At 49.2% G+C, this 26,977-nt stretch overlaps 1 protein-coding gene across 4 annotated transcripts in view; it reads left to right on the top strand.

The window, feature by feature from the left end:
• The window catches only part of LOC147114920 (sodium/potassium-transporting ATPase subunit beta-1-interacting protein 3), a 942,742-nt gene that overhangs the window by 430,199 nt on the left and 485,566 nt on the right, over nt 1-26,977 (top strand). For all 4 annotated transcript variants that reach the window (XM_085993038.1, XM_085993035.1, XM_085993037.1 and 1 more), the window contains exon 2: nt 23,077-23,214. In XM_085993038.1, the coding sequence (XP_085849164.1) occupies nt 23,077-23,214 (138 nt within the window). The remainder of the gene's footprint in view (nt 1-23,076; nt 23,215-26,977) is intronic.

Genomic DNA, 26,977 nt, shown 5'->3' on the forward strand with positions numbered 1-26,977 from the left:
GACAGCACCTCCGACCAGGAGGAGGAGGAGGAGCAAGCCGGACCTTCGGGGGAACAGTCACGTCCCGCAGGAGAGGAGGAAATGCTTGACACCTCCTCACTGGACGAGTGCCTGGAGGAACTGTCGCAGGGCAATGCAGCTTCTGGGACCAGTGGCGTCCAGCCACCCAGCAGCCGTGCGCGTGGCCCGCGGCCTTCCCCCCAAAGGGGGGAAGGATCAGAGGGGAGTGCTGCTGCTCGGCACACTCGCTGTCACCAACGCGGCAAGGGTCCCCTAGTTCGGCCCCCTCCTCCCCAGCGGGAGAGTCGCGACTCCAGTCCGGACACCTTCACTTCGGAGGAGGTGCGGAAGCTGGATAAGATGGCCGACGACTCGGACCGGCGCCACACGGAGCTCATGAGCGTGGTGGGGCGCATGCCTGAGGCCATCGAGTCGCTGGCGACCAGTGTGCGCGAGTTCGGGGCAGCAACTGCCGCGAGTGGCCGCATGCTGACTGATGCCGTCAAGACCCTGGCGGATGTGATGCGCACGCACACCAGGACCACAGGGCCACTCACTGCTGCCACACGCGCTGTCTCAGGCAGGCATCGCCAGGGCAGGCGCCGCGCTGGACCATCCCAGCAAGCCGCCCGTCGGCTGATTGCTGCGGATCCTGCAGTGCGGGCCCGGCCGAGTGCCACCGCGCCACAGCACCAGCCAGCGCATCCCAGACGCCAGCTGGCCCACATTGCGCCATCCGTCACCGCCATTCCCCCTCTGGGGCGTCAACGGCAAGCGGCTGCAGCTGATGGTGGCCAGGCTCAGGTGCGCCACTCAGCAGACGGCCCCTCGAGGCCCAAACGCCGTGTAGGCCGCCCCCCAGCGGCATCTGGCGGAAGGGCATCTGAGCCTCAGGCGCCTTCCCCCAGCCTCGCAGCAGCCACTGGGCAGAGCTTGCGAAGGAGCAGCAGGCAGGGCAGGGGAGGCAAAATGCTGGCCAAGGTCTCGCCCTCGCGGGCCACTCAGTAGAGGGTGTGGCCAGCTTTCCTTTAATATGGCGGTGGCCATCTTTATTTTGCCCATGGTTGTGCTTTTGGAGGGCTTATTTTTTGCGTTAGGCCGACGTTGAGGCCCGGTTTGAATAAAGGTGGAGTGGCTCCTCCCCAGTTTGTGGGAGTGAGTCGTTTGTTGGGCTTTTTGTGGGGCCCGTTTATTGTTTTTGGGGATTCATGTGGGAAGGGCTTTTCATTTTTGTGCAATAAAAAATTATCTTTATTCATGCAGTCTCCATGGTTGTTCTTCTTAGTGTTTGTTGGCTTCGCCGGCTGAGGGCTTGCAGAGCGGCTGCATTCATCTTCCCTCATGGCCCCTGGCCATTCCCTGACAGGGGGCTTAGAAGTACCGTGTAATAAGGTGGCGTCGTGCGGCCCTTGGCCCTGGTCGCTCCCTCCTGGGAACGTACTCCTGCTCCTCCTCCTCCTCCTCATGCTCCTCCTGCTCCTCCTCCTGAGGTGCTGGTCCAACGTCAGGTGGCAGTGCCTGAGTCCTGCGGATAGCCAGGTTGTGTAGCATGCAGCAAACCACCACAAATTGGGAGACCCGGTCCGGCGAATACTGGAGAGCTCCTCCGGAGCGATCAAGGCAGCGGAACCGCTGCTTGAGGACCCCAATAGTTAGCTCAATGATGTTGCGGGTGGTTTGATGGCTCTCGTTGTAGGCCTCTTCAGCAGCGGTCCTGGGCGCGCGGAGCGGGGTCATGAGCCAGGTGCACAAAGGATAGCCTTTGTCCCCGATGAGCCATCCTCTTGGGGAAGGCTGTGCCTGGAACATGTCATGCACAGTTCTCTGCCGCAGGATAAAGGCATCGTGGCTGCTGCCTGGGAAGTTGGCATTGACTGCCATGATGCGCTGCTTGTGGTCACATACCAGCTGCACATTCAGAGAATGGTAGCCCTTCCTGTTGCGATACTGCTCGCCATGCTCCAGAGGGGCCCGCAAAGCCACATGCGTACAGTCAATGGCGCCCTGCACCAAGGGGAATTCCCCGAGTCTGGCAAATCCCAATGCGCGCTGATGCTGGCTCTCGAGGGCCATGGGGAAGGAGATGAATTGGCTTCTCCTTCTGAACAGTGCTTCGGTCACGTGGCGGATGCAGCGATGCGCGCCATACTGGGAGATGTTTGCTATGTCCCCAGCAGCGTATTGGAAGGAGCCGGTGGCATAGAAGTTCAATGCCACCGTCACCTTCACTTCCACCGACAGAGACGTCCTGCACCTGAGCTTTGGCCGCAGATCTCGGCGAAGCAGGTGGCAGATCTCTGCAATCACCTCCTTTCGGAATCGGAGCCTTCTAACACATCGCGCGGCACTCATGTTTAGGTAGGAGCGCTGCTGGCGGTATAGCCTGACTGGGTAAGGCCTACGTGGCCGACGCCTGTAGCCCCCTCTGCCTCTAGCCAGGGCTGCCCCTCTCACAATGCGTCTGCGAGCCCTACGGACATGGCGCTGCAGCTGCGCGTTGGCACCCCATGCAGCCCCCATCAAATCCTGGCAAACAGTCTAATTTCCAAATGGCCACTTGCAGCGCTATTGCCTGAGTCCAAAAATACCTGGCTCTTGCTGCTTGAAACCAGTTAGCTATCCTCCTTGTTGTGTCTCCAGAAATGCGTTGCACAAGACTGTTTTCTGAAAAAAGGATGGCCTTTATACTGGAGAGGACGTTCCCTTTAATTAGCGCCCCCCGGGGCCCGCGCTGGTTGTGTTGCGTTCCTTTTTCCAAACGCTCCGGCCGCCCGCCGCACAATGGGGCGGTCCGACTGAAGTTTGGAATCGGGGCGGCCAAAGGGCGTTGCACGAGGATGTGACGTCATTTTCTGCGCGCGCATCCGGGCGGGCGCTAAACTTTGCGCCGGCACTAACGGGCAACTTAATTTGGGGCGGGGCGCAAACTGCGCTGCGCCCGGGCGCTACACGCATAGCGCCCGGAAATCACTTCTCTTAAGGCGCTAACTGCTGGCGCAAGCGACTGAAAATCTAGCCCACTGTGTGTAAATTTGCTGCCACATTTGCCCATAGTACAGCAGTGACTACACTTTAAAAATACTTAATTGGCTGTGAAGTGCTTTGGTCTGTATGTGAAAGGTGCTATATAAATGCAAGTTTTTTTCGTACTTTATTCAATTGACCGACATTTCCTATTCAGTGTTAACTGGCTCCATGCCAGTCTCCACACCTCATATTTCAGATTTCCAGCATCCACAGTATTTTGCTTTTGTAACATAAATAGCTCTTGCGCAATGGACTGAAGCTTTTCAAGAGTTTAAAAGCTGCCAGGCTTGTTTCATTACTTATAATGTATAAAACAGCTCAAAAATTATTCCAAAACTGTGGTAGTTTAGTGCAACAAAAGCCAATTATTTGTGTGGTGTGCATGCACATTGAACCATGTGGACGTTATAACTAAAATATTTTCATTTATATTTGCTGTATTTAATTACCTGTTGGATGTGTTAGCCCTCTGGAACATTCAAAAGGAACTTAGTGATGTATTAATAATTCAGTTGTATGGCATTTGATTGCTTTTTAATTTACAATATGAAAGTCACCATCAAAAGACTTGTGGTCTGTTTAACAATGCTTGCCATTGGCTATTAGTGTACTCTAGAGCCTGTTCATCCATTGGAATATTCCTGAGAAATGTGCAGTGGTTGTTGAGTTACATCCCCTAACGATAATCACCTTTGTCCCTACCCCCGATCCACTTACTGTACTGGGGACTGTTCCCGCAGGTCCCTGCTGGCTGCCTCCTGCCGTGCTTGTCCCACTCCTGCCTGCAGGCCTCACGTCATTAATGCTGGGTATGATTGGGAGTTGGGCCTGGTATATTTAAATGAGGCCCTGGAGTTAAAATGACCCGGGCTCACGTTGCCAAGCTAGGGTGAGCCATACGCTCGCCCCGTCAACCCTATACTCACCGCTCGCCTGGTCTATACTTTCTTATTTGCTTTAACAGTAGTTAGTTATGGTTTCTGAGAACTATTGTCCCTGTCTCTTTTATATATGTCTGAAATAGAACACATTTAAATTGGAAAATTGTAATAATTTGGTCCCAATTTTTGCTGATTACCATGTAGGTAAAAAATACATTTAATTTTATGTATGGAATCCTTCCTGAACAGTATCTCTGAGGTTCTCCTTTAAATAATTACTTTCCTTCTGTCACACTATATTTTATTGTTCCTCTCTTTCTCCCCCCTCAAAAACCATATACTATTCCCTGACGGAGAGGGTAGGCAGGAGACCTATACATGAGTTTCTGTCGATGCCACTCTGTAACCAGATACTAGGAAGTGTACAGGTGTGCGTTGATCAATTTTCCCTTCTTCCTGTGGGGAAGTGGCCTGCTTAATCTTTGACCCTGCAGGCCAGCTGCCGCTTTCCACCCGAAATGGGCGAGCAGCTGACCACTGGCATTCAAATGAGGCCTGCCAGTTAAAAGCTCCCACTGGGAGCTAAAACCATCCCCACTGTTTAAGTAATTGCATTGTGGCCTGGATTTTAACTGCCAGCAGGTTTCAGACAGGAAATCGTGCTGGCGAGTTAATTTTCCGCTTACTCGAGGCAAGATGAGACTCAAGGCGAAAGCGGAAGCTTCACTGACTTTGTGCCTGTTTCAGGTAGATGTCGAAGATCACCCCTTTGATATTGAGTTGGGGAGATGTAAAGTGAAATGCCAGAGATCAATGCTGGGCACCTACTGATTCCAATCCATATAATTTATCTCGATACAGAAACACACTGGCCGCAATCTTACCTTTCGGTGTGAGTTGGGAGCGGGTCAGCTGCCTTTCGGGTTCCAATCCCGCCCCCAACAATGCCCGATGCACAGACGTAATTTTACATCAATTGGCCTTGTTAAGCCCGCCCTGCAGGCTTGCCGGCCAATTAAGAGAAAGCCGGTGTCAGATGTTGTCAGTTGATGCGTGTCCTCTGCCGGTTTTCTTAAAGGGGACATGCACATTTTTTTTGACAGATGATTTTTCAGTGTTTGACAGCATTGAGGTGCTGCAAACACTGACAATCACTGTACAAAGGTGAGCCCTTTCACCCAGGCTCTCCAGTGACTCTCTCAGGATAAAACAGATGGCAGCTGCAGGTGAGGTTACAGAAGCAATCTGTCACTGGTGAGAGAGGTTCTCCCAATGAGGTGGGACTACACAAACACTTCAAACCTTGTTACCTACGGAGAAGTCTAAATACATTAAAAATGATTTCCCCAACATTTTCTTACCTCTGAAACTCACCAGTGTCCCATTAGATCCTTCACCCCACTTCTGCAGCTGTCATCAATGCGCAAACCTTACAGTAGACACACAGCATGCCACACTTACCCTGGTGTGGTGTCTGGACATCGGGTAGCCTGCAGTCGACCTGTCAAAATTGAAAAAAGCCTCCTAACTACCTGTTAACAGGCAGTTAAGTGCCTATAATCCTCTTCATGCCGCTAGATGTTGGGCCCCTGCGCAAATCGGGGACCCGACATTTGGGAAGATTGTATGGAGGTGGTTTGACAGTGGGTTCCAAACCCGCTGTCAATCTTTGCAATTTTGCCAGCAGTCCTGCCTCCAAACCCACCCCCTGAGCGCTGGCAAAATTCCCCTCACAGTATGTTGGTCAATTTGCAAATGATGCTAAACTGGATGGAGAGGGAACAGTAGAAACAGATAAAGCAGCTGAGGAATTACAGAAGGATCTAGATAGTATTTGGAAGTGGGCAGAACAATGGCAGATGAAACTCAATACAAATAACTGCAAGGTCTTACAAATTGGAAGAAAAAATGGGAAACACAACGAGTGGTGTTGACCTAGCTCGGAGACGGCTGGAAGTGACTTTACATTGACTATGTCATTATTAAGCAGCAATTACCAAAGCAAGCAGAATGTTGAACTATTTGAAAAATCAGAAGAAGCTGTGTAGTGATCTGCACCTTCAATTCTTGTCATCAAAACATAAGAAAAAGATCCAAGCTCTGAAATGGTACAAAGAAGGCTGATCCCTAGAATCGGAGGAACGAGTTATAATGACATTTTGCATAAATGTGGACTCTTTAGCCTTAAAGGGAGGCTTATAAGAGGAAACACTAGATCACTCCTCAATCTTCTACATTCAAGGGAATACAAGCCAAGTTTATGCAATCTGTCCTCATAATTTAACCATCTAAAGCCTGTTTCGGAGTTGGTAGAAAATCGTGCTGCTCGATATGTCTTTTTAATAAATGTAGCATCTTTTGCAGCATTAACTCACTTGAGCCACCAAGAAGACATGGCAGAATCTGGTCAAGACTTTCAGAGCAGACTATTCCAGGAGTTGTAGCCCAGCACTGCAGCAGTGTACCATTAAAACATGTATACAGTGTAAATCCCAATTAGCCATTGAAAGCCAGCCCTTGTTTTGCCAACATATAGTTCATAAAAATGAACTACTGATGGCCACTTGATGGGAATGTGTATTTCTTCTGGCTTCATGCATTAAAACTATTTAATGTTTTACCATTCATGATTGTTAGCCGGTGTGGTTGCTATTGTGGTTTGACTCCTGGGTCACCACAGCTATTTATTTTTAGTGTTTATATTTGTTACTGTGGCTATAAAACTGGAACTGATGTAGCATTCTGTACTGAATATAAAACATTGTCATATATTGTAAATCACTCTATAATGACACACATATTTCAAAGTGTGTAGCTTTATTTGCATGTGAGAGTAGGGGAATGTAGGACAATTCCATTAGAGTTAACCTTAGGCATAATAACACTATATTGCATTCCACTACATGATACTGAGGTGTGCACATAACCAAAAGCACATCCAATTTTAAAGCATTATTTTATATTCCATTTTCATTTACCTCAACAATTTAGTTTTCCTGCTTAGTTCTCATTTAATTTATTTATAGTTTCTACAGATCCCCGGGGACTGTGAGATATTTGTCATGCCTACGTATTTGCACTATTGCTCATGATCAATTTTCAGTCCACCGGCCTTATTATAGAGATATATTTATCAAAGCTCATTGTTGGTCTAAAATGACCAGTGTCCATTTTCTTTCTTTTAGTTTTCTCCCTTTACTCCTCTCCTGAAAGTAGTCACTCCTAATGAGATACAGCACTATGGGTGCCAGAAACACCTTGGCACCTTGTCTAAGTTACATTCTTCCATGTGCAAGTCTAATCAGCGAGTGTTGTCAAACAACTGAATACAGGAGACATAATTGAGCTCAATCCCATTCTCACCAAAGGTCCACCCTTTTAACCAGGGACTGCTGGATGTGATTAGAATAGGAACATTGGCCATTCCCTCCCACCCCCATCCGCACCACCCACACCTGTCACTGAAATCAACAAACTCTGCATAGAGCATAATGGGCCTCCTTGGCCCTTTATAGTTCAGTAGCACACCACATGGTGCATTTATCTACAGACACAATCTGGTCAAAGGAGCCCTTAGAGAGCATTACTATCATGTCCTTAACCAATCTCCACACATGTGTACTTTTCAGGAGTCATTGGATAATGATCAGAAGTAGGGGCCCTGGCTGATTTCATTTCCCTCCTCTTTATCCCAGGCAATCTGTGGCCAATTATAGAATCATAGGGGGGAATTTTGCCAGCCCTGGGGAGGCAGGTATGGAGGCGGGGCTGCTGGCAAAATTACAGAAACTGGGAGCGGGTACCCAATCCGCCTCCGTGCCATCTTCCCGGGAGGCGGGTCCCCGACTCATGCAGGGACCCGTCACCTCGAGGCAGGAAGGGGATTACAGCCAATTAACTGCCTGTTAACAGGTAGTTAACAGGCAGTTAAGAGGATTATCCCCATTTCACCCACACAAGTGCGGGCTTCCCGACAGCTGCGAACCTCGCCAGGGTCAGCGAGGCGAGCAGTGGGCCTGCGAGGGTGAGAGGGGTTGAAAAGTGCGCTGTGGAGGTGAGTGATGGGTGCAAGTGTAGAGAGGTAAGTATGGGAGGTGAGTGTAAAGTGTTAGAAAAGGTTTACTTACCTTTGCTTCTTCCTGCAGGCTTCAATCCTTGGGGATCCGGAGGTACCTCATCTCAATGGCAGAGATGACAGAATGGCTGCAGCATTCTCCAATGCAACAGCCATCTGATTTCTGCTGAGGAAAGAGGTTTGGTGAGTCTTCAGTACAAGGACTCACCAAAGAACAGACATTGTCAGTGTTCTTCTCAAAGCTGTCAAACGCTGACAATTCTGAAACGTCATACGCTGCCATCCTCTGTCACCGGCTTTCCCTTAATTGACCTGATAAGCCCGCAGGGCAGGCTTAACAAGGTCAATCAAGGGAAAATAGCGTGGGTTGGCTGGACGTCGTTGAGGCGGGACTGAAATCCGACAACCAGCAGTCCTGCCTCCAACGCGTTCCCATTGATAAAATCCAGCCCACAGAATCATAGAATGGTTACAGCACAGAAGGAGGCCATTCGGCCTGTCGCGGCCGTGCCGGCTCTCTGCAAGAGCACTTCAGCTAGTCCCACAGACCCACCCTTTTCCCTTAGCCCTGCAAATTCTTTTCCTTCAGATACTTATCCAATTCCCTTTTGAAAACCACGATTGAGTGCCTCTACCACCCTTTCAGGCAGTGCATTCCAGATCATAACCACTCGCTGCATAAAAAGTTTTTCCTCATGTCGCCTTTGGTTCTTCTGCCAATCACCTTAAATCTGTGTCCTCTGGTTCTCGACCCTTCCGCCAATGGGAACAATTTCTCTCTATCTACTCTGTCCAGGCCCCTCATGATTTTGAATACCTGTCAAATCTCAACCTTCTCTGCTCTAAGGAGAACAACCCCAGCTTCTCTAGTATATCCATGTAACTGAAGTCCCTCATCCCTGAAATCGTTCTCATAAATCTTTTGTGCACCCTCTCTAAAGCCTTCACATTTTTCCTAAAGTGCGGTCCCCAGAATTGGATACAATACTCCAGTTAAGGCCGAACCAGTGTTTTCTAAAGGTTCATCATAACTTCCTTACTTTTGTACTCTATGGGCTGGGTTTTGCCAGGCCTGAGGAGGCAGGTTTGGAGGCGTGTGAGATGTTAAAATGGCGGGCGGATCCGATCCCGCCTCCAACCCACCTCTGATCAATTTTGCAAAAAGCAGCCTTTCAGACCTTGTTTCCATCCCGCCTCCAAGAGGCAGGATAGGCCCTTAAGGCCCTTAGCAAGCACTTAATTGCCTCTATAATGCCATTTTGAGAGGCCTTTCTAACTTTAACACATTTCCCCCGTGCTGCACGTCTCCTCTGGAACATGCCAGTTAATCCTGGTGGCCTCACAAGTGGATGGCTTACTAACAGCTGCAGCTCCACCATTAAAAAGGACTTTTCAACACTGATCATTTGCAGGTGGCAGAACTTTGTTTTCTCAGGTCTGGGAGATCATTTAACAGGCCTACTCATTGTGGAGGTTTTGAGGCTGAGATCCATCTGTAGTGTGACCTCCTGGGAAACCCCTCTCCCCACCTTGACTGAGCACTTTCTCAACTGAGGTATATACCAGAAGCATGGGAACCATTTATTTCCTTTCCTCCTGGACATCAGATTCGGCCGAAGACCAGCCGCAGCAGCAGAATCCCGAACAGCAGGAGCAACAGCGGGAGCGCCAAGCTGCTGCTCACCCACCTGAAGCTGCACAGGCCAGAAGGCGCCAGCACATGGAAGCCCGTTGGCGCAGGAGATACCCCCAAAACAGGGTCTACAGACAGAGGATCAGCTACCTCAACATGACTGAGCAGCAGTGCCAAAAGAGGCTCAGACTTTCACGAGAGGTAGTTGGTGACAGCTGCGCAATGCTGCAGCAAGACCTGGAGCCCAGAGGAGCGGGTGGACACCCCTTACCAGTTGCCGTCAAAGTCACCACCACACAACTTTTTTGCTTGAGGCTCATTCCAGGGATCAACAGCAGACATCAGCGGCGTCTCCCAGGCAGCCGCACACACTTGCATCATGCAGATAACCGATGTCCTCTTTGCCATCGTGCACAATTACATCAACTTCTCCAAGGATCAAGCAAGTGTAACCATTGGATTTGCTAATCTGGCAGGCTTTCCAAGGGTGCAGGGCGTTGGTGACTGCACACATGTGGCCCTTAAGGCACCCCATCACAATCCAACCACAAGGGCTTCAATTCCCTCAATGTGCAACTGATGTGTGACCACAAGAAGGAAATTTTGCATGTTTGCGCCAAGTACCCTGGCAGTTGCCATGACTCCTTCATCCTGCATCAGTCTAGTGTGCCTCCGCTCTTCAGTCCACCAGACCAACTTTTTGGATGGCTACTTGAAGACAAGGGCTATCCCCTGAAGATGTGGCTAATGACACCGTTGAGAAGGCCATCCAATGAAGCTGAGGAGTGCTACAACTCCAGCCACATTTCCACCAGATCCATAATCAAGCAAACCACCAGCTTGCTGAAGATGCAATTCTGATGCCTTGATAGATCAGGTGGAGCCCTGCAGTACTCAGCAGCCAGGGTCTCCAGAATTGTTGTGGTTTGCTGTGCACTTCACAACATGGCACAGCATCGTAGCTTGCAGATGCCTAAGGTAGAAGTGGCTCATCGCATAGCCTTCTCAGATGAGGAGGAGGGGAGCGACAACGAACAGCTTGCGGAGGCGCATCAACCATCGGCAGCAGCACGCGAGCACATTGCTGCCCGAGATGCAAGGGACGCACTCATCTTGGCCAGATTTTCTTAGCCTACCCAATCAAACACTTTTGCCTCACACCTTCTTACCAGAGCATCGACAATGGCCAAGAACCTGCGGATTCCTATCACTCTGACCACCATACTGACAATTGCAAGTCGCCCTAAGCCCTCAATGTAGAAGTCCCATTTACAAAATGACACCGGCCACAACTTCAACAGTTTGCCATCATGTTTTTTTATCACAAAGTCACAGGTGGCTTTTCGAAATTAAACACAACAGAACACCCAAGTGACTACCCTTGTGACTACTTGTGCTTTATCTTCCTCTTATGCGTGCTCCTACATGGTGCTTCCCCTGTGGCTTGAGCAGATGCGGAGGCCCCTTGCTCACTTTCTTGCTGCTTCTGCCTCAACACCTTTGGCGGGCGGCCTCTGGGGTTACGAGCTGTGAGGGCTTGCCAACAGTCTGCTGCTCCTGCGGCTGTGCAGGGGCTGAGACGCCTATCTCAGTTAGGTGAGGACTCTGATGGGGTTCTGACCAAGGGCTCTGCAGTGGCATGGTCGTGTGAGCGCTTGGAGAGGAGCTCCACTTCCTTGTTCTCTGCCACCAACATCCCTCTCATGGGTCAGCCCCACTTCAGAGCTAGCAAGTGGCTTGACAGTACCTTGCAGCACTTCAGGGGGGCCATGAGGACCCGTTTCTGCACTGGAAGTCCTACTCCAGAGGACTTCCATGAAGGTCTGGTTTCTCTGCTCAATAGCTGACCATCGCTCCTCAAGAGATGTCAGTCTATTCTGAACAATGACCATGTTTTCAATACCCTGGCGACTAAGCTCCTCCAAGGCCGTGGCCATCCTCTCCTCTATGGTAGCCAGCCTTACCACGGAGGTAGCCATCCTTTCCACGGAGGTTGCCATCCTTTCTGTGGCGATGCGTTCATGCGCCAACACCTCCACAAAGGCTCTGCTCATGTTAGCGATGGACTCCTCCATCTTCTCCACACTCGAAGGAAGGTGGGGGGGGGGAGGGAAAGGGGAGGGGGGGAAGGGGAGGGGGGAAAGGGGAGGGGAGGGGGGAAAGAGGGGGGGAAAGGGGAGGGGGTGGAGGGGGGAAAGGGGAGGGGGTGGAGGGGGGAAAGGGGAGGGGGTGGAGGGGGGAGAGGAGGGGGAGAGGGGGGGGAGAGGAGGGGAGGGGTGGGGGAGGTGGGGGAAGGAGGGGGGAGAGGGGTGGGGGGAGCCAGCAGACCCTCTCCTCTCTGCCGGCGATGGCTCCGCTGAGCTCTGTGCCGCCCCACGCACTGACATGCCGAGCGCAGCGCCCCGGTCAGCCCGAGCCCCGCCCTCCTGAGGCCGGGCCTGAGGCGGCTTGAGACGGCCGATTGCGGCTGGCGAGCCCGGTTGCCGGGGTAACCCTCTCCGCTCCCCCTCCCCTCCCCTCCTGAGCCCTCCTTCCCTCTGGCCACGCTCTGTGTGGAGGTGCGCGTGCGCCGTGCAGCGCAAGCGCGAGGAGCTTGCAGTCAGCCCAGCCAGCCTTTACCAAGATGGCTGGCCGCTGGTTCGGAATCGGGCCCAGCGGGGTGGGTGGGGGTGGGTGGGAGGAGCTTGCCACAAAACAATTGCCTAGGGTCCAGCATGGCTGGCAACAGACGCCCAGGCTTCGAGGCCTACCTGCAAAAACGGGGAAAGGTAGGAAAATTAATGAGATTAGATAAAAGATTTAGAAAGTAATTAACTTTTTTAAAAAACAATGGGCTAGATTTTCAGTTGCTTGCGCCAGCAGTTAGCGCCTTAAGAGAAGTGATTTCCGGGCGCTATGCGTGTAGCGCCCGGGCGCAGCGCAGTTTGCGCCCCGCCCCAAATTAAGTTGCCCGTTAGCGCCGGCGCAAAGTTTAGCGCCCGCCCGGATGCGCGCGCAGAAAATGACGTCACATCCTCGTGCAACGCCCTTTGGCCGCCCCGATTGCAAACTTCAGTCGGACCGCCCCATTGTGCGGCGGGCGGCCGGAGCGTTTGGAAAAAGGAACGCAACACAACCAGCGCGGGCCCCGGGGGGCGCTAATTAAAGGGAACGTCCTCTCCAGTATAAAGGCCATCCTTTTTTCAGAAAACAGTCTTGTGCAACGCATTTCTGGAGACACAACAAGGAGGATAGCTAACTGGTTTCAAGCAGCAAGAGGCAGGTATTTTTGGACTCAGGCAACAGCGCTGCAAGTGGCCATTTGGAAATTAGAGTGTTTGCCAGGATTTGATGGGGGTTGCATGGGGTGCCAACGCGGAGCTGCAGCTCCATGTCCGTAGGGCTCGCAGACGCATTGTGAGAGGGGCAGCCCTGGCTAGAGGCAGAGGGGGCTACAGGCGTCGGCCACGTAGGCCTTACCCAGTCAGGCTATACCGCCAGCAGCGCTCCTACCTAAACATGAGTGCCGCGCGATGTGTTAAAAGGCTCCGATTCCGAAAGGGGGTGATTGCAGAGATCTGCCACCTGCTTCGCCGAGATCTGCGGCCAAAGCTCAGGTGCAGGACGTCTCTGTCGGTGGAAGTGAAGGTGACGGTGGCATTGAACTTCTATGCCACCGGCTCCTTCCAATACGCTGCTGGGGACATAGCAAACATCTCCCAGTACGGCACGCATCGCTGCATCCGCCAGGTGACCGAAGCACTGTTCAGAAGGAGAAGCCAATTCATCTCCTTCCCCATGGCCCTGGAGAGCCAGCATCAGCGCGCATTGGGATTTTCCAGACTCGGGGAATTCCCCTTGGTGCAGGGCGCCATTGACTGTACGCATGTGGCTTTGCGGGCCCCTCTGGAGCATGGCGAGCAGTATCGCAACAGGAAGGGCTACCATTCTCTGAATGTGCAGCTGGTCTGTGACCACAAGCAGCGCATCATGGCAGTCAATGCCAGCTTCCCAGGCAGCAGCCACGATGCCTTTATCCTGCGGCAGAGTACTGTGCATGACATGTTCCAGGCACAGCCTCCCCCAAGAGGATGGCTACTCGGGGACAAAGGCTATCCTTTGTGCACCTGGCTCATGACCCCGCTCCGCGCGCCCAGGACCGCTGCTGAAGAGGCCTACAACGAGAGCCATCAAACCACCCGCAACATCATCGAGCTAACTATTGGGGTCCTCAAGCAGCGGTTCCGCTGCCTTGATCGCTCCGGAGGAGCTCTCCAGTATTCGCCGGACCGGGTCTCCCAATTTGTGGTGGTTTGCTGCATGCTACACAACCTGGCTATCCGCAGGACTCAGGCACTGCCACCTGACGTTGGACCAGCACCTCAGGAGGAGGAGCAGGAGGAGCATGAGGAGGAGGAGGAGGAGGAGGAGGAGGAGCAGGAGTACGTTCCCAGGAGGGAGCGACCAGGGCCAAGGGCCGCACGACGCCACCTTATTACACGGTACTTCTAAGCCCCCTGTCAGGGAATGGCCAGGGGCCATGAGGGAAGATGAATGCAGCCGCTCCACAAGCCCTCAGCCGGCGAAGCCAACAAACACTAAGAAGAACAACCATGGAGACTGCATGAATAAAGATAATTTTTTATTAAACAAAAATGAAAAGCCCTTCCCACATGAATCCCCAAAAACAATAAACGGGCCCCACAAAAAGCCCAACAAACGACTCACTCCCACAAACTGGGGAGGAGCCACTCCACCTTTATTGAAACCGGGCCTCAACGTCGGCCTAACGCAAAAAAAAAGCCCTCCAAAAGCACAACCATGGGCAAAATAAAGATGGCCACCACCATATTAAAGGAAAGCTGGCCACACCCTCTACTGAGTGGCCCGCGAGGGCGAGACCTTGGCCAGCATTTTGCCTCCCCTGCCCTGCCTGCTGCTCCTTCGCAAGCTCTGCCCAGTGGCTGCTGCGAGGCTGGGGGAAGGCGCCTGAGGCTCAGATGCCCTTCCGCCAGATGCCGCTGGGGGGCGGCCTACACGGCGTTTGGGCCTCGAGGGGCCGTCTCCTGAGTGGCGCACCTGAGCCTGGCCACCATCAGCTGCAGCCGCTTGCCCTTGACGCCCCAGAGGGGGAATGGCGGCGACGGATGGCGCAATGTGGGCCAGCTGGCGTCTGGGATGCGCTGGCTGGTGCTGTGGCGCGGTGGCACTCGGCCGGGCCCGCACTGCAGGATCCGCAGCAATCAGCCGACGGCCGGCTTGCTGGGATGGTCCAGCGCGGCGCCTGCCCTGGCGATGCCTGCCTGAGACAGCGCGTGTGGCAGCAGTGAGTGGCCCTGTGGTCCTGGTGTGCGCGCGCATCACATCCGCCAGGGTCTTGACGGCATCAGTTAGCATGCGGCCAGTCGCGGCAGTTGCTGCCCCGAACTCGCGCACACTGGTCGCCAGCGACTCGATGGCCTCAGGCATGCGCCCCACCACGCTCATGAGCTCCGTGTGGCGCCGGTCCGAGTCGTCGGCCATCTGATCGAGCTTCCGCACCTCCTCCGAAGTGAAGGTGTCCGGACTGGAGTCGCGACTCTCCCGCTGGGGAGGAGGGGGCCGAACTAGGGGACCCTTGCCGCGTTGGTGACGGCGAGTGTGCCGAGCAGCAGCACTCCCCTCTGATCCTTCCCCCCTTTGGGGGGAAGGCCGCGGGCCACGCGCACGGCTGCTGGGTGGCTGGACGCCACTGGTCCCAGAAGCTGCATTGCCCTGCGACAGTTCCTCCAGGCACTCGTCCAGTGAGGAGGTGTCGAGCATTTCCTCCTCTCCTGCGGGACGTGACTGTTCCCCCGAAGGTCCGGCTTGCTCCTCCTCCTCCTCCTGGTTGGAGGTGCTGTCACTGGCAGCCTCAGGGTCCTGGTCGTCACCAGCTGAAAGCAGGAATGCACAAGAGTAGCTTCAGAGTGAGGAGACGGCGTCAGCGAGGGAGTTAGGACTGGTGGGATTCAGCGCATTGGTGGGACAGTGGCAAAGGAGGTAGCTCGGATGGGCCAGTGCGACGCGAGAGGGCCAAAAGGCGAGGTCCTTACCATTGCCGGGCAGTGGAGGGTCGGATACACCGCACGCTGTGGGGACAATCACACGGGCTCCCATGAGCACACACACGCGCTCCTCCAGCCGAGTGAGCTTCTGCAGCTTGGCGCGGCCACCCCTGGCACGGGCCTGGCGATTAAACGCTACTTTAGCCTGCAAGAGAAAGGACGGGCTGTAAGTGCGCAGTGAAGCCCTGATGTAGTGTGCACTGCCTCCCATGGTGGAATAGCTTGGACAGAGTGAAGCCCTGATGTACTGTCCACTGCCTCCCATGGTGGAATAGCTTGGCCAAAGTGTAGAGTGCCGAATGGCCATTTGATGCTCATGACTGTCCCAATGCTGCTGGCTGAGGGCTGGCCAAAAGGACTTTCAGGTCCCTTTGCCCATCATGTCAGGTGTACATGCAAGAATGAGGAGGAGACTGGAAAGGCTACTCACCCTCACAATCCTGGTCAGATCGTTGTATTTCTTACGGCATTGTGTGTGGGTCCTGGGGGCCTCGCCGGTGAACGTCACCCTCTGGGCGATCTGCTTCCAGGCTTTGGTGTAGTCGTGGTGGGTTGGATTCCTCCCACTCTCTGGAAACAAGATCTTGCGCCTCACCTCCAGAGCTGTGACCATTATGTCCAGATCACCCTCTGAGAAGCGCAGGGCACGCTGACGGGCCTTCTCTGGCGTTGCCATGACTCCCTGGGGCTGAGCAGTAGTGTTGAGGCCTCTTTGCAAGGCTGCAGTGTGCAGGGCGTGGCAGCAGACCAATTCGTCCCTTCCCCCTTTAAGAGCTGGTCGGCACCACGGGGTCTGCTGTCAGTGCAAAAATGACCGCACCCGTGCTGCGCCCCGCCTGGGCGCTATCCCTCTGGACCGCCGGCTTAGCGCCTAAAGAGAGTAGTGGAACGCCTCTTTTAGCGCTCCACCAACCTCTTAGGGCGAAGCCACTGAATTCCCGGCAACGGGGCGCTACTTTGGGGCGGGCGCTAACTTCGGGCGGGCGCTAAGGTTAGCGCCCCAAAACTGCCTATACTGAAAATCTAGCCCATGGTGTTTTAAAAGCACCTTTTTTTTTAAAGACGCAGAAAGCGGGAAAAAGAAATGAAAAGTTTGGAATCAAGATGGCGGCGACTCACCTCGGTTCAGAACGATAAGGCCCGCCCACACACGCACCGATTGGTCGACCGTCAGGTCACCGAAGCGTAGGATTGGTCAATCGTCCCATCACTCGACTCTAGGAGGGCCCGCCCGCATGTGCCAGGAACCCGCCCCGCCACGCAGCGATTGGTCGACCGTCGGGTCGCTCGACCATACGATTGGTCGACCTCGACGTCACTCAATGCTAATGAGCAGATAATGAGCAGAATTTTGAACGTTTTTTGGATACCGCGGACACAATTTTTGTCTCACCGAAACGTAAATACGCTTACAACTGTTCTGGACTCATAAGCTTTCTTTTGATGTAACACACGTGTAGGTACGCTCTATAACTTTTGATTGTATAGCCGGACAGAGAGACAGAAAGACAGACAGAGAGACATACCATTTTATTTATTTATATATATAGATTAGGTCCTAGCTAGGTTTCTGTAACATTCAAAGTGGCCAACTAATTCCTTACTGTCTGGATTAACATTGAATACTTATTCTGATCTGGTGTTTAATTAAGAAGGTATAGTAAAGCGTGAAATGATGTATAGTGTGAGAGATGATGACCAAGCATGTGTGACTGGGGGCTGCTGCAGCTGAGTAAACAAATAGGATCCAGCTGGAACTCTACAATCTTGTTTCTATCGTGGATATTCTCATATGGTTGTATTTTAATACAGCTGAAAATGGTTTTATCACATTTTTAATCACAGTGTCAATCCACCACCTGTGAGTAACTCGATTTTAAATGACTGAAATTCACTTAAAAAAAATATATAAAACAATTTTCTAGTTGTATTGGGGTACAGTAGTCAGTTTCTTAGTAAATTAATGCAAAAATTACATTCAAAAACTTTTAAAATGTACCTTTTAGTGTCCTTGTGCCCAAAAAAAAGCTTAATTTTTGAAGGCCTGCAAATGATGCAATTAGCAGAAACTCTCAGTAATGATTAATTCACCCTGGGGGTGTGGCCAATTTTGTGGGCGCAGCCTGATACAAGTGCAATGTTTTTAAAACTAGCGCAGAAGATCACGGAAACTTGAGTTGCACTGAACGCGAATTGCACTTAAAGTTCCACAATCTTTTGTGCCGATTACATCGATTTTGGTTGCATTGCGCAGAAAAAAACAGCGCAATTGAGCAAAAACTCCAGGCCATTGTTTTTAAATTTAGACTAATATTAGGAGGACTGTGCCTTAAGTTGTATTGTTCCATTAGGATCAAAGCGTATTTGGATTTGCTGTGCAGAGTATTCATCTGAGAAAACATTGTGGTATTATTACTGACCCCTGAAAGAAAGAATAGTTTCCCATTTACAACTACAGCAACTTGCATTTATATAGCATCTTTAACGTAGCAAAATGTCCCAAGGTGCTTAACAAGGGCGTTAGCAATAAAAACATTTTTGACACAGAGGAGATATCAAGACAGATAGCCAAAAGCTTGGCCAAAGAGGTAGGTTTTAAGGAGCATCTTAAAGTATGAGAGAGAAGTAGAGAGGCGGAGAGATTTAGGGAGGGAATTCCAGAGCTTAGGGCCAAGGCAGCTGAAAGCACAGCCACCAGTGGTGGAGCGCAAGAGTCCAGAATTGAAGGAGTGCAGAGATTCCGAAGGCTTGTAGGGCTGGAGGAGATTACAGAGATAGGGAGGGGCGAGGCCATGGAGAGATTCGAAAATAAGGATGAGGATTTTAAAATTGAGGCATTGACAGACTGGGAGCCAGTGTAGGTCAGCAAGCACAGGGGCGATAGGTGAACGATGAGTTAAGATATGGGCAGCAGCGTTTTGGATGAGCACAAGTTTATGTACGGTGGAAGATGGGATTGTAACAAAAAAAGGGACATTTGTAGATAGAAGTTTGAAGAAATCCTTTTTAAAGTGACAAAAAACTACTTCTGTTGGAGAAAAGCAGTCAATTTAATTTGCCAAATTCTTTCCCAAGACTACAGCTGTAATTGGAAAAGGGAAAACGAACGCCGTTACAGGATGCATTGGTTGTCATTTTTCAAAATTCCATAGATTCTAGAATGGTTCCCGCGGATTGGAAGGTAGCAAATATAACCCCACTATTAAAGAAAGGAGGGAGAGAGAAAACGGGGAACTACAGACCAGTTAGCCTGACATCAGTAGTAGGGAAAATGCTAAAATCTATTATTAAGGACATGGTAACTGGGCACTTAGAAAATAATAATAGGATTGGGCAGAGTCAACACGGATTTATGAAAGGGAAATCACGTTTGACGAATCTGTTCGAGTTTTTTGAGGTTGCAACTAGCAGAATAGATAAGGGAGAACCAGTGGATGTGGTGTATTTGGATTTTCAGAAGGCATTCGATAAGGTGCCACACAAGAGGTTATTAAACAAAATTAGGGCTCATGGGATTGGGGGTAATATATTAGCATGCATTGAGGATTGGTTAACGGCCAGAAAACAGAGAGTAGGAATAAACGGGTCATTTTTGGGTTGGCAGGCTGTAACTAGTGGGGTATCGCAAGGATCAGTGCTTGGGCCTCAGCTATTCACAATCTATATCAATGATTTGGATGAGGAGACTAAATGTAATATATCCAAGTTTGCTGATGATACAAAGCTGGGTGGGAATGTAAGTTGTGAGGAGGATGCAAAGAGGCTTCAAGGGGATATAGACAGGCTAAGTGAGTGGGCAAGAACATGGCAAATGGAATATAATGTGGAGAAATGTGACAAAAAATAGAAAAGCAGAGTATTTTTTAAATGGTGAGAGATTGGGAAATGTTGCTGTTCAGCGGGACCTGGGTGTCCTTGTACACGAATCACTGAAAGTTAACATGCAGGTACAGCAAGCAATTTGGAAAGCAAATGGTATGTTGGCCTTTATTACAAGAGGTCTTACTGCAATTATATAGGGCCCTGGTGAGATCACATTATGCCAGAAAGTGCTGTGTGATATTATATTTGTAATTATTGCTTAAGCCTGATGCCTTGTTGTGTATTGACAAATAATTATTACTGTTTGCATTAGCCTATGCAATTCTGTTCTTGAGCTTGTTTCCACTAATTGGAGCAATTGGTGATGTAAAAATGCTCATCTGTAAAATCCAGTATTCAATTTAACATAATTCGGTAAATTATTAGAGTTGAATCATGTGACCTGTGAGGGTAGAGCTTATAAGGAGCACACTTTTGGATTATGCATTCGTAGGGAGCACTGTATGACTGTTGAAAGAGAAAATGGCACTTTAGAACTGTAACCTAGCACACCTTAAATAATTCACTTCAATCTGGTACTTGATTTTGAGTAACGATTATTCAGTTTCAGAGGTTTGAAAATTGTGGTAGATGAGATTTAGTGATGATAACTTGGTGAGGAAATAAGTGGAATTGAACTTGTAGCAACAATAACAACAAAAACAATTTGCATTTAAATAGCGCCTTAAACATAGTTGTAATGTATACAACATTGAAGGAACTACTTTGTTTTGTGGATGTACATCCTTAGTTGCGAGCGTATATAACAGACGCGTATCGATTTGTACAGTCAGTGCCGAAGTTTCAGTTAACCAGTAAAGATCACTTGAAGTTACTCTCAGTCTCTGCTGCTTTATTATTTTATGTAGTTATGTATAGCGGTACAAACACAACAAATTGGCGACGAGAATTATGAACCTACGTCTTCCTATTCTGGCATCGCATCCAGAGGACACCGAAATTTGGAAGAAAGGAGCGAGAAGGTAGAGAAAACGGAGCACGCTTGCTAAGCTAGGCAGGGGATACGTAAGTCAAGTGAAAAGTGCACAGGACTTGCATGACGCTAGCTAACTAGTAAAGAAAGAAAAACAGGTTTGGAAAAAAAATGGCGATGATTGGCATGATTGCAGCATTTGATAGCAGCATTGAAGACTGGGCAACTTACATTGAAAGAGTAGAATTGTACTGTGAGGCTAACGGAGTGGAGGTAGAAAAGAAAGCCACTGTTTTGCTGAGTGTTATGGGCGCGAAGACATATGGGCTGCTACGTAGTTTATTAACCCCTGAAAAGCCAGCAAACAAAACATTCAAACAAATAGTGGACACACTCCAAGACCATTTAAGCCCCAAACCACTGCTCATAGCTGAAAGATTTAAATTCCATAAACAGAACCAGAGCAAAAATGAAAGCATTTCTGAATATTTGGCAAAGTTGTGCAAATTATCAGAACATTGCCAATTTGGAGTGGGCTTATCAGATGCATTGAGGGACAGATTTGTGTGTGGCATGCAAAATGAAAGCACACAAAAGAAGCTTCTGTCTGAAAATGACCTCACATTGGAGAAGGCTCTGAGTATTGCAATATCAATGGAAGCAGCAGCACGTGGCGCTTTAGAAATGCAACAAAAATCCCTGGAATATTCAACTAATAGAATGTCACTGAAACAAGAAAAGAAGTGCTATCGCTGTGGCAAAATGTCACATGACCACAATGACTGTTGGTTTAAAGACAAAGACTGCAGACAATGTGGCAGACGAGGGCACATTGAAAGAGCCTGCAAAGGAAATAAGAAGCCGAAAACTGATACAATACAGAGTAACAAAAAGGTACATCAAGTGACTGAAAACAAGAAACCTTTCAAAGATAGATACAAGAAGGTACACCACGTGACTGGAGACAGTTCAGATAAAGAAAAAAGTGACACAGACTCAGAGGAAGAGGATCTGGCTTGTCTAAAACTACACAGTGTGAAAGAGACAGGGGATCACAGAATAATATGGGTTACTCCAGAAGTGGCAGGAGTTAGGCTGAAAATGGAGTTGGACACAGGCTCAGCTTTTAACAGTGATCACTGTACATGACTACAAACACAACAATAGTAAAACAAAATTTGACACCGACCCACATAAGCAGATATCAGGGCAGGTGACCAAAAGCTTGGTCAAAGAGGAGGTTTTAAGGAGCACTTTAAAGGAGGCGAGGTAGAGGGGCGGAGAGGTTCAGAGAGGGAATTCGAGAGCTTAGGGCCGAGGCAGCTGAAAGCACTGCCACCAATGGTGGAGCGATGGAGGAAGGGGTACATGGGATGGTGGCAGTGGGGGGATTGCGGCTCTCCTGTGACTTACAGAATTCCAGTCCTGCTAGGTGGTGAGAGAGCTTCTCAATTGTTTCAATGGATCCTAAAGGGCAAGTAGTTTTTGTGGAAAATTATATTTTATGCCCTGTAAGCTAATAAATTGCTTTAAAATGTCTAGTGCTATGTAATATATCCTAGTTTGCTGATGATCCAAAGCTAGGTGGGAATGTAAGGCATGAGGAGGATGCAAAAAGGCTTCAAGGGGATATAGACAGGCTAAATGAGTGGGCAAGAACATGGCAAATGGAATATGATGTGGAGAAATGTGAAGTTATCCACTTTGGTAGGAAAAATTGAAAAGCAGAGTATTTTTTAAATGGTGAGAGATTGGGAAATGTTGGTGTTCAGAGGGACCTGGGTGTCCTTGTACACGAATCACTGAAAGTTAACTTGCAGGTACAGCAAGCAATTAAGAAAGCAAATGGTATGTTGGCCTTTATTACAAGAGGATTTAAGTATAAGAGTAAAGATGTCTTGCTGCAATTATATAGGACTCTGATGAAACCACACCTGGAGTATTGTGTACAGTTTTGTTCTCCTTACCTAAGGAAGGATATACTTGCTATAGAGGGAGTGCAACAAAGGTTCACCAGACTGATTCCTGGGATGGGGGGATTGTCCTATGAGGAGAGATTGAGTATATTAGGCCTATATTCTCCAGCGTTTAGAAGAATGAGAGGTGATCTCATTGAAACATATAAAATTCTTACACGGCTTGACAGGGTAGATGCAGGGAGGATGTTTCACCTGGCTGGGGAGTCTAGAACCAGGGGTTACAGTCTCAGAATAAGGGGTTGGCCATTTAGGACTGAGATGAGGAGAAATTTCTTCACTCAGAGGTGGTGAATCTTTGGAATTCTTTACCCCAGAGGGCTGTGGAGGCTCAGTCGTTGAGTATATTCAAGACAGAGATCGATAGATTTTTGGATATTAAGGGAATCAAGGAATATGGAGATCGTGCAGGAAAGTGGAGATGAGGTCGAAGATCAGCCATGATCTTATTGAATGGTGGAGCAGGCTCGAGGGGCCGAATGGTCTACTCCTGCTCCTATTTCTTATGTTCTTATGTAAACTTGTGTCAACTGTATTTGTAGATACCAATCATAATATGAGTTGAATATGTGTCTAACTCAGCTTCTCAGTTTCTAAAAAGCATTTTCTTGTCTTTTCTCATAGCTGGCAGCATTGGAGAGACAGATCTTTGATTTCCTGGGTTACCAGTGGGCTCCCATTCTGGCTAACTTTCTTCACATAATTGTTGTCATACTGGGCCTATTTGGAACAATTCAGTACAGGCCTCGCTACATTGTGGTGGTAAGTTATCAGCTCACACATTTGCATTAAAGGAAACAAAATGCTGAACTCACTTTCTAGTAAATCACGTAAGCATGAATATAGCAATTATCTAGAAAAGTTTTATGTTTGACTTTCACTGATAAAAGATGTTATGCTTTCTCTCTTTCCTGTTCTCTAATTATTGCACATGACTTCCAGGCCAAGATGCTGGCCAGGCAACCAGTTCCCAGAGCTCAGCCAGTGGCTCTACAATTGGTTGTAAGATTGGTCCATGGTGACTCCTGCTCAGATTTTCTTCTATCTCCATAGTGAAGCGCATGATCTCCATATTTCACCTCTCTTTTACTGGGATCAGTAATCACACATGTGAACCAGTGCTCTACAATTCTGTGGTAAAATGAGTTGCAGTGCCAATGTACTAAATTGCCTGCTACTCAAAATTACAGTAATGAACAATGGTAATATAATAGTGCTAACTAGAATCAGGCTGTACAAGGTATATGATATGCAGTTTTTGTTTGTTATGAACTATCAGTAGCTATATAACAGAATCAAAGCCAAGCAAAGTTCTTTAATGTTTTTGATTTTATTCTGAAACCAACAGAATGCTGAACTAAAAACAGAAAATGCTGGAGAAACTCAGCAGGTCAGGCATCATCTGTGAAGAGAGAAACAGTTAACGTTTCAGGTCGATGGCTTTTCATCAGAATGCTGAAGTATCGAGCCAAAATGTAGAGCACAAGTCAGAGGAAGTCTTGGTTAAAGTGGTTAGCACTGTTATTGGACCACATCTGGAGGATCATGTCTGTAACGTCCGTGTATAATTGAGACACGGACTGCAGGAGTTGGTTATAACAGGTGTTTACTGAATGGAGACAAAACTGGAACTACTATACAAAGTTACTTCACAGGCTTATATACCGGGGTGGTCACTACTGGTACTGCAGTATACAGGGGCTGCAGAATATAGTTCCTTCTTCAAAGTACATACACTACAATTCCTCCCCTTTTAGCTAAACAGTACATAACATTCAATTAATAATTAAATAACATATTTACAATTACAGTTGCGATATACATTAGCTGAAGTTAAGCAATTATAAATTCAGTCTTTGAGGAGGCTTCCTGATTCTGTCTGGATAACGCCTCTTTGGGGTATCAGGTTCTTCTGGCAAAGTTGATTCGGGATCAACGTCATTGTTTGGTTCGTCTGCTTCCAATATCACCGATTCTGAGGTAGATGCAATTGGTACTTCGGTTTCATCACCAGGTGTATCGGATCGTGGTGTGGATTTGACGTTTTCCGGTGACTCTAGAATCTGGTCAGCATGGCGTCTTACAATGCTCTCTCCAATGTCCACGGTATATATTAGAGGTCCTTGCCGTGTGCAGATCGTTCCTGGCTGCCATTTCTCTGTGCGGTAGTCCCGGGCCAAAACTGGTTGACCTATCTTAAAACTCCTGGTTGGCCTTTCATTCATATTCTGAAACTGCCTGTTCTCCGCATCTCTTCTGATGTTTGGCTTAACCAAATTCAAGCGGCATCTTAGTCTTCGATTGAAGAACATCATGGCTGGAGTTTGGTTGGTAACTGCATGTGTCGCATTCCGGTAGGCAAACAAGAAGTTATCCACCTTGTGTTGTAGGGATATGTCTTCATTACACATTGCCTTGATAGCCTTCTTGAATGTTTGAACGAACCTCTCAGCCAATCCATTGGTGGCTGGATGATATGGGGCGGATGTGTAATGCTTAACACCATTGTTCTTTAAGAACCCCTGGAACTCTTCAGACACAAACTGTGGTCCATTGTCAGAGCAAATCTGTTCAGGCAGCCCATTTCTGGCGAATATGGTTCGTAAGACTGTGATGGTTTTTTCTGTGGTGGTTGAGGACATTTTTATTACCTCTGGCCACTTTGAATGTGCATCCACCGCAATTAAAAACATCAAGTCCATAAATGGACCAGCAAAATCAATGTGTACCCTTTGCCATGGAGATGAGGGCCACTCCCATGGATGTAGAGGGGCTTGTGGTGGGGCGTTTTGGACCTTCTGGCATCCTGTACAGCTCTTGGTCATCTCTTCGATTTCTCTATCGATTCCCGGCCACCACACAAACACTCTGGTTAAGTTCTTCATTTTTACCCCTCCCAGATGACCCTCATGAAGCTCATTGAGCACTCTATCCTTCAATTTGGGTGGAATTACTACTCTGGATCCACACATCAAGGTTCCTCGGCACACTGACAGCTGTTCACTTCTCGGCGAGAATGCTGGCAACAGTGGTTCGCCATGTGCTGGCCATCCCTTCACCGTTAAATCATAGACCCTGGAGAGTGTCGGGCTATTTCGTGTTTCCTTTTCTATGTTTGCATTCGTCACAGGTAGACATTCGACTATGGTCGAGTGGAATATCTCCACAGGATCCACTGCAGGTGCTTCTTCCACCGTTGGCAACGGTAGGCGCGACAATCCATCAGCATTCCCATGCTGTTTAGTTCCTTTGTACTCGATGTCATATTGGTGTGCCCCTAGGAAAAGGGAGCACCTCTGTAGCCGTTGTGCTGTCATTATCGGGACGCCCTTCTTAGGGTTGAAAATGGAGACAAGAGGTTGATGATCAGTTAGTAGAGTAAATTTCTGTCCGTGCAGGTAGTGATTGAACTTCTTCACCCCCCACACCAGGCTGAGGGCCTCTCTGTCAATCTGGGCGTAGTTATGCTCGGCTGCAGTTAACGAGCGTGACGGAAAAGCTATCGGCCTCTCTGAACCATCAAGGGATTTATGTGACAGTACCGCTCCAACGCCGTAGGGAGACGCATCACACGCCAGTCTTATCGGTAGTGATGGGTTGTAGTGAGCCAATACTTCTCTTGAAGTGATCAGGCCTTTACAATTCTGAAAGGCCTGCTTACATTCATCGCTCCATTTCCATGCTACTCCAGTTTGTAGCAGGGCGTTCAGTGGGTGCAGAATTGTGGACAAATTCGGCAAAAACTTATGGTAGTAATTCACCAATCCGAGGAATGACCTCAGTTGCGACACATTTTCAGGCACTGGAGCCTTAACTACCGCTTCAATTTTGTCAGGGGACTTATGTAACCCCTCTTCATCAATCACGTGGCCACAATACGATATTTGTTTCTTAAAAAACTCGCACTTCGGGTGATTGGCTCGTAACCCATGTTCTCTTAGTCTAGTGAGCACCTGCTCTAGGTTGGCAAGGTGTTCACTGTCATTTTCACCTGTCACTAGGATGTCGTCCAAGTAACACTGAGTCCCCGGAATCCCTTGCAGGACTTGTTCCATCGCTCTTTGCCATATAGCCGGAGCTGATGCAACTCCGAATACCAGTCGATTATACTGGTAAAGACCTTTGTGAGTGTTTATCGTGAGATATTTCCTGGAGGATTCTTCAACCTCCATCTGCAAATATGCTTGCGCTAGGTCAATTTTTGTAAAACGTTTCCCTCCAGATAGTGAGGCGAAAATATCTTCTATCCTCGGAAGAGGATACTGTACTGTGTGAAGGACTGGGTTCACAGTCACCTTGAAGTCCCCACAGATGCGAACCTTCCTTGGCTCCTCAGACTTATTGTTTAACGTTTTCTTCATGACAGGAACGATGGATGTCGCCCACTCACTCCAGTCTACCTTAGTTAGCACGCCTGCATTCTCCAGATTCTCCAGCTCTGCCTCGACGGCTGAGCGAATTGCATATGGTGCCGGTCTTGCTTTGAAAAACTTGGGAATTGCATTCTCTTCTATTTTTATCGAGG

Source organism: Somniosus microcephalus, chromosome 7 (genome assembly GCF_052327205.1).
Source record: "Somniosus microcephalus isolate GS21.2 chromosome 7, FLI_Smic_1.0, whole genome shotgun sequence".
Taxonomy (NCBI): Eukaryota; Metazoa; Chordata; class Chondrichthyes; order Squaliformes; family Somniosidae; genus Somniosus; species Somniosus microcephalus.